We start from the raw sequence: 8,443 nt of genomic DNA on the forward strand, positions 1-8,443 counted from the left end.
TATGTCGCCCCCCTCAGGAGACAAATGGTAGCGCATGAAGTAGATAAGTAGATAAGTAGATAAGCTATGAAGTGATTCAAAAGAAGTGTGCTGTGTTTGATAAAGTGAATGTTAGTGAGCAGAATAATGATTAAACTCAGTGGTCAATCCTGAGCTTCTATTTTACATCTGAAAACAGCTCACTTTCAAAAAAAATTAGACTCTGAAAAAAAAAAGGGCAACGTATCGAGTTAATACTGTTTTCCATTTATTAACACACATGGGGATAAAACAGTGCAATCAGGTTAAAATAGACATCAAGATGCCAAGAAACATACTTGATGATAATAACAAAAGAGATGTCACCAAGATTCCTCCACCGATGAGTCTGACACGTTTGCAAGCCATCATGCGGCTTCATAATAAAATGCTTAGTTTGGAGTAACAATTTAACAACACTTTGTAAAATGAGATTTCAACTTCACAAACATCTGAGAACAGGTTGAGACGAAGATAAAACCTCCCAAAACGAAACCAAAAGCTGGTCGTTAGACGGCATTCTTGTTTCCCTTTTAAAAGCTGCACTAGATATTTAAAACAATTACTTTTCAGCCCGATTCCTAAAAACGTGGCCTGGCCACTCTAAATGATCTATTTTTATTATAAAAATGTCTCAGGGCTGTAAATGCACATCTGCCTCAAACATTGAACACTGCCAAAAATGTTCTCCAAAAATGTTGCCCAAAGATATCGGATGCTTTTAAGTAGCCTAACACCCAGACACGTTATTTTTTAACTCAATAACGAGCTTCTCATACTGTATAGGGTCCAATCATGTGTGTGGGACGCTTGATTATTGATTTCACAAGAAAATATTAAACATGTACAGCAATCCACCTCCTGGACCAGACTCCCCTGAGCATCCTCCACTAAACAGGATTTCATGATTTCAGCACTGTCTAAGTCAATGGTATAGGTACTGGATACAATGCCTGTCATATAAGTTACCGGTATACTTTTAAAATGTCTGAAGTACAAGATATTGCATTATAGGATGAATTACACCATGCACGCAGACATACTAATGCGGCCACATGCCCACACGCACACACGCCTGCACACAGAATACAACGGAGAGGAAAGACTCATGAAGTGCTGCTGTGTGCGCCTGAGTCACCCTCTTGCTTCTGCCGTTTCTTTGCTCTGATTTCATTCATGGCTTCCTCTATGGAGCGAGTGTCCCTCTTATTGGCCACCGGCACTAAGAAAGGAAGATATCAACACAATGAGTAAAACGAAGAGGCAGAATGAGAACTTTTATGTGAGTTTCAGTGAGGTAAAGCGATGCAGCCATCATTTACTCACCGCAGCCATAAGCACTGTTGGCCTCTAGTGTATGTGCTGCATCCTTTGCAGCCGAGGTGCCAATCAGGTGACTGTACTTGTCTCTGTAGTTGGAGTTGGGACACGTTTCTGGCGCCTTTTTCTGACTGGATGCGGTTTCTTCCAACGCAGCCTGTTCCTGCAGAGAAGAGGAAAGAAAAAGTTAGGAGACGATGCCAGGATAAGCCCTCATACTTAGTTAGATATCTTCAAGCAGCAATGTGAGATGCATTCCAGGTGTTACTTGGCAATGTAAGATCTAAATTTATATTTACACACACCTGTTCCCCCTAAATCTGCCTTACGAGCTGCTACTTTTGGTTGCCACTCTGATTAAAAATAATAAGAATCATAAATATTTGGAATTGAAGGTATCAGAATCAAAACATTCCCACCGATATGCAGCCTGATCCGTGGGTACTGGTCCTCCCTTGGCAGGTTTGTTGTGTATCGTATTATTTCCATTTTGTAATAATGGATTTAATGGTGCTTTATGATCATGTCACACTTAGATTGGACACAGGTGGACTTTATTTAATGCATTTTGTGACTTCTCAAGGTAATTGGTAGCACCAGATCGTATTGAGGGGCTTCATGGCAAAGCCTTTTTTAATTAAATCTTTTTTAATGGTGAATACTTTTGCAAGAGACTCGTAAAAAATGTGGAGCCAACAATTTAAAATAGGCCCTTTCAAGTTGAAAGCGATCACTTGTTCCGATCTAGTAAGACTGCCCCCGTGACTTTAGAGTGATTGTGGTGATTATTTAGACACAAGTCTGAAAGAGTGAAAAACAAAAAACATCATGCAGTCCTACTTTTAGTCTGCGCCGCTGCTCTGCCACTTTGGGGTCCCACTCCTCCCCTTTGCGATAGGCTTCCAGCTCCTCATCTGACGGAGCGAACTCCTGCAACAACACCAGGTGGAAATGAGTCTAATTTCCCCACATTCGTTTAATATATATATATATAAAACACTGCATTAAGGTTCAGTATTCTGACCTTCTTGAAAAGCATGACATAACGGCTCTCCTCGTCCTCCCCGAAAGAAAAAGAAGTCAGACCAGCCACTTCTGCAACATCATGCCTTTGAGACAGGAAGGAATAACATGGACATTCACAACACGTCTTGTTTCTCACATAAAAAGGAACTTATTGTGATTATCTGAAGTAACTACTCACAATATACTCCTTTCAATCTTCCCCATCGGATTGTATTTTCGTTTCTGCTGTAAGCTGTCTTGTATGAAATCAGACACTTCTTTCTCCATCTAAACAAGGGAAATCGGGAGAGTCAGTCTGTGTGATTTGTGATGTAAACCCCAGGAGCTCTGGGCCAGAGGTACTCTGCATGGCTGCTTTATTATTGGTACTACAAATGTAATGCAACTGTTCCGTCATAAGTCTATTTATATGAGGCCTGTAATGCTGTTGACATTGTGATAGAGGTCCAATCACATGTTTTAGCGTAGATGTCATAGGTAAAGATATAATAATAATATAATAAAGTTATATCGAGGTGCTTCTTATAGTCTGCCTCTTCTGTATGTAAATGCAAAAGGACAAAAAATAAATCTACCTGGCAGTAATGTAGTCCAGTAAAACCCCACCTTTACCTATGACCTCAGTAACAAACATAATTTAATTTACACCAAAGAAACAAAAGCAAAAGGTAGAATTTATGGCAGAGCTGGTGTAATTGGTTTGCATTAGATTGTAGTGGCAATGCCTAATAAAGCCCCCCTTTATTGTATGTATAATCAATGTGTATTAGATGCCACACATATATGCTCTCACCTTTTTCCTGAATTCAGCTTTCTTCCGTTTCTCATTTTCCTCCATCTTCTTGAGTCTTGCTGCTTGCTCTTAAAAACAAAAAGGACAGAAAATGTGCATTTTCATTTGGCTTGTTTGTGTCTGACAGCGTTTAAAGTTTCCGTTGTAAACACAGATCACATAGTCTTACAATCGGCCTGCTTATATGTCTAAACACTGAAGTCACAGAAAGGCTAATAGAGTGACACACTTCCTGTAAAAACCACATTTCTGGATCATTCAAAGGCAAGCACAGTGACTCAATCCCGTTATTTGTTGCATGTGTTTCACATTCTCAGATGTTTTATTGGTAAGCATACTCATAACAGTTAATGAATCGTATATGGCGCCTTTTTTATTTTTTAAATCACCGCCGTCTTGTGGTTATGTCTTCACAGCAACTTAAAGCTGTTTATTGCAGCAACACTCCACTCCAGTGACAGTGTTACAATACAATTTACACTTGATGTACAAGAAAATAAATATAATATAATATAATATATAATATAACGCGCTACAAAATGGACATAAACGCTTTTCTGTAACCCTGAAAGTCTCAAAGGAAGCTTTCAGTAACTTTTAAATACATACGGTATAGAATTCATCAAAAACAGGGAATTTTATCCACAATTATTTCCTTCATCTAGTAAAAATATCCCCATAGCCTGAGATAACGGCAAAGATTACAATTAAAGAGAAAAAATTAAATGGCAGAGAGAAAAGGGAGCTAAAGCTGATCATGAATTGAAATGACAATCTTTTAATATCTAACAGGCAGAGCACTAATGAATGCTAAGAGGTGGTTTGTTTTCGACGTCAACATCCGGGAAGCTGCAGCAGCTAAACCGGGGCTGGTTGTTTTGAGCAGGTGACTGTTTGTGAACAGCGTGTGAGCACCAGTGAACCATACTGGTGCTGGATAGTGAATCGGTTCCCCATCGCTCGTCCAGACTCTGACCTCGGGTCTGTGGCGGTCTGCGGGGACACGAGAGGGGGCTGCTTGTTCCGTAGAGGCGGTGCTAACGGCGGACCCCACCGTGCTTACTTGAAGTCTCAACTGGCCAATGGCAGCAGCAGGAATGCGCTCTCCGTCTCGTTTTTTAACACCCACATTTAAGTCCCTCATCCTATCAATTGTGACCGCTTCAAACCAACGCAAAACGAGCCGTTATGTAGGCAAATAGGATGTACCTCGAGCCTTTCGTCGGCTTTCCTGGTCGCCGACTGTTGGAGGCTTTTCCATCGAGTTTAAGATTGAGCCTAGAAGGTCCGCCATCTTGGAATGATAGGGCACACCGCACGGACTGGCGTTGTTATGAACACTGCTCTCCTTGGCAAGACCCGCCCCCGTGTAGCTTTCAAGCGCTAGGATTGGCCAGGCGACAGTGCCGCCGAGGTAGCAGTGATTTGATTTGCTCAGGTCTTACGTCCTGACCAATGGGCTTTCCTTATCCGAACTACACGAGGTCAATGCCTAACCTTAACCAATCGCCACCGCCTCAAACAGGGCGGGTCTTACCGCCCTGCAGCTGGACAGGACTGCGCAGGCGCAAACGACCAGAGTTTTTCTTCGCTGTGTTGGGAGTCCTGCATGTACAAATATTTGTCGCCACCTCGTGTGCCAAAAGAAGGTTGTATTGACCAGTGATGGCACGTGAATGAGTAGAATGTATTTACTGAAGTAGTGTACTAAAGTACAACATTGACGAAGGCTACTTCTACTTTACTTGATACAGGAATATACTCCAATACGTTTAATACAGTGGTTATTGGTTCCCCCATATTACTCGTGTTACCTGTTGAATGCAGGTGTTGTACTTGTAATATATAATTTTTTCATTGTGGTATTGAAGCAATACATTATGGACAGAATGGCTTTCGACCCTTTTGAAGCTCAACTATGAGATTCAAATTGATTAAATGCACAGCACACAATGTTATCCATAGTAGCTTTGAATCAACATTTAATGTTTTACTTAGTCATTCACCACATGTTTACAGTATGTCATGCTGTGTCCCTTTAAGGTGGTTTATTACTACACGTGTGTGAGGGAGAGAATAAAGAAGCATACACCTTTACATAAGCACTAGGGGGCATGCTACACAAGCACATGTCTGTGTGTCTGTGCCTTGTGTTGTTATTGTTTTGTTAACAATCCTCCCCTGTGTCACTGGAGCCGCGTGTTTTGTGCTGTTTGATTGTATTTTCATGGCATCAGCAATAACACATGAACTACTGCCATATTCAGATGTGGGCAGAGCAGTGGTCGAACAGAGGACAGCCCTGAAAGAGCAGCAGGACACACAGAATTGTACTGCTTACTGTGTCTAAAACAAAACAGATTAGTTCGTATTTCACCTATAATTATAGCTTTTGGAGGGCTTGTACTTTTGAAGGAGTCCTTTGTGGTACTAGGGGGTCTATGTAAGTACAATACCAAAAAAAACTCTCCCTTTTTCCATTCAGATGTCTGTGTTGGTGAATAGTAGCCTACAGATGGTTTACAGTAAATCACAGAGCAGGTTGATTTGAATAAACGTTTTGCACCCTGGACACAGGAAATGACAGTGTGGTTCTTTGTTAAATGCCTAAAAAGCAATCTTAAATTCTCAAGAAGCTGCAGCTGTCGACTAAGCTGAGTAAGCTGATAGTCCTGACCTCCAGCCCTCAGACTGCCATCATTCAGCGATACTTTGTTATTGTGATTTGGACAGAGCACAACGGACTCCTCCCCCGTGGTCGAAATGCTGTATAAATGCAGCATCAGCCTGTCAACAACAGTGTCTGAAAGCTTATTGGTACCCAAACATGAAGGGACTGAGCTTGGTTCTCCTTGTGCTTCTCCTGATGCTTGCAGTCGGGGAGGGTAAGCAATGGATACACCCATTTTCTTACTGTGTGAGATCAAATCAAGCATATGGTAAAAACTACACTGGGGCTCATTACTCAGCTTGTTTGCGTGGCTCTGGAAGAAGAAGTAGAAAAAGAAAGATTCAATGATGACGTCACAACTTCTTAACCATCGTTATTGTGATTACAGATTCACAGAAAAGGTCAACAGGTTATATTCATCAAGAAAATGTGATTTTCTTTTTTTTTTTTAAATAATCATCTACAGGCAACGATCCAGAAATGCAGTACTGGACCTGTGGGTATAGAGGACTCTGCAGACGGTTCTGCTATGCTCAGGAGTACATCGTTGGTCATCACGGTTGCCCTCGACGATACAGGTAGGACTGCTAAGATCATGAAGTGGAACTGTGCATAAAACTGTAAGATGTTTTTTACTTGATGATGGGTAATTGTAAGGTGACCTGAAGTGGTACTGTGCTCATTCTTCAGGTGCTGTGCTGTCCGGTCTTAGCACCTGCATCCACCAGCAGGACGGCGGACATCTTTGATCCTGGAAGCTGACGGTGTTCCTCTGGATAAACCATTTTCACAACTTTACCCTCGATCAGCCCCCCTCTGACTTGAAACATGCAGTGGAATCGGACAAAGTGTGTTTGAAGTGGATTTTCTTTACACAGCTCATCCTGTGCCTCACATTTAATTAAATATAATTAATTAAGCCTTAAGTCAGTCCTCTGAAATGCAGTGCTGCCAATAAACTCATGAAAATGAAATGACTAATGTTTTGGTTTGTTGATTTTTAGTTAGGATACTCATCACATCACTTTTAATTATACCGTTGCAAGTATAATGCAAAGTAATTCTTTGAATTTACATGTGGAAAACAGAAAATATAGCGTTAACGCCAGCTCTGCACCTCATTACCCCACTTGGCTTGACCTTAGAGAAATAACAGCATGGAAAGCAGTCTGAGTCGGGTCTGGCATGCTTTCGCTCAGCGCTGTTACCGGCGGGACACAATGATGGTCAAGTGACTGACCCAAATAGCTGCGATGGAATAGAGCTTTTGTGAATGAAGTGTTCTGTCTTTTGTCTGTGTTTATGTTATCTCACCATTCTGCCTGTCTGGACCACACCGTCTGGAACAGACGTCCATACCCACCCGTCACCATTGCAAAGCAAATTCATTGTCACATTGTGGATGAACTTTGGCTTTGTTTTAAAATGTTTGGTTTTTTAGGAAGTGCCACGACTGTCAGCTGAAAACAAATGGAACACCATAACTGGACACATTAAATACTGACAACTAACTATGAATAACTAACTAACATTTTCATTGACTGGTGACTGAATGTTGTAGCAGAGTGAACGAGGATCTGAAGATGGTTGACGGCCGGTCCGGGCTACTAGGTGTTAAAGGCATGGATGCTATTTGTAAACACGGGCCGCTGTATTGTGCCCTGCATTGTCATCCGAGTGCAATCTTTGTGCTATTCAGACGGTGCAGCGTGACCAAACTACAAAGGGGTAACCCACCACCAACCTGTTTACATGAGGCCGTCTGTCTTCACAAAGCTGACAGCTTCAAACAGAAAGATTTAACAGGATAAATGTATTTTATTTCTAACAGTATAGACCCGTATCCCTGCAGAGGACTTAGGGTTTGAAGATGCCACAGGCACTTTATCATTGGTCTCAGAGGAAACTCTAGTGATCTTTAACAGTGCAGTCATGGTGACGGGTGCACTTCCTCAAGTTTCAGTGTCTTACCAAAATAAAACAATTAACAAGAAATTATTCATTTGAGTTAATCACACGTCTGACATTTTGTCTTGACTGTGAAAAATAAATGTTAATGTTAAACCTGTTCTGCATTATATACATTAAGTATACAGTATACATGTATTATTTTAGCATTTCTCCATCATTTTAATGCAATAAAAGCCATCATTGGGATGCTGCTGTATTGACTTGTATTATAAATGTACAGGTTGTGTCATGCCTTTGCCTTTCCCCACATAAATATCAAACTTGACCTCCTCCAGATGAAAGGGATGGATTTATTTTTAACAACGTTTCCTTCAAACTAGGTTACTAACCCGTTAACACTCAGCTCAATAAGAACACCTATGGGTGGACCACAGCCATTGTTCACGATTTATTATATCATATCGTGCAGGTTGTGGTGTTTAGTTCTGCTGGCTGCATTACAATTTGCCCCTCAGGGGTAATAAAGACACCTTGAAAAAGGTACCACATCAACACATTAAAGATCTGTGTAATTGGAACAAAAACTACATTTAAAGTGTAGTCTACACCCAACTGTGTGTACCGTCTTCCAAAAACTACATTTCAGTTGAGTTACCTTATGCGATTCTGCATAAACAAATATTGAACCACCAAATCTGGAACCA

The 8,443-nt window shown here is 41.1% G+C and overlaps 1 protein-coding gene across 1 annotated transcript; it reads right to left on the reverse strand.

The window, feature by feature from the left end:
- Window positions 1-225: 225 nt before the first annotated feature.
- Window positions 226-4,514, reverse strand: spag7 (sperm associated antigen 7). Its single transcript, XM_084028661.1, has 7 exons — window positions 4,367-4,514; window positions 3,158-3,225; window positions 2,543-2,631; window positions 2,363-2,447; window positions 2,179-2,268; window positions 1,345-1,501; window positions 226-1,240 (listed from the first exon to the last, which is right to left on the reverse strand). The coding sequence occupies exons 1-7, from the start codon at window positions 4,449-4,451 to the stop codon at window positions 1,125-1,127; spliced, it is 690 nt and encodes a 229-aa protein (XP_083884787.1). The 5' UTR covers window positions 4,452-4,514; the 3' UTR covers window positions 226-1,124.
- Between the last annotated feature and the right edge of the window lie 3,929 nt (window positions 4,515-8,443).

This window comes from Eutrigla gurnardus (assembly GCF_963514095.1).
Source record: "Eutrigla gurnardus genome assembly, chromosome: 15".
In the NCBI taxonomy this organism is placed as follows: Eukaryota; Metazoa; Chordata; class Actinopteri; order Perciformes; family Triglidae; genus Eutrigla; species Eutrigla gurnardus.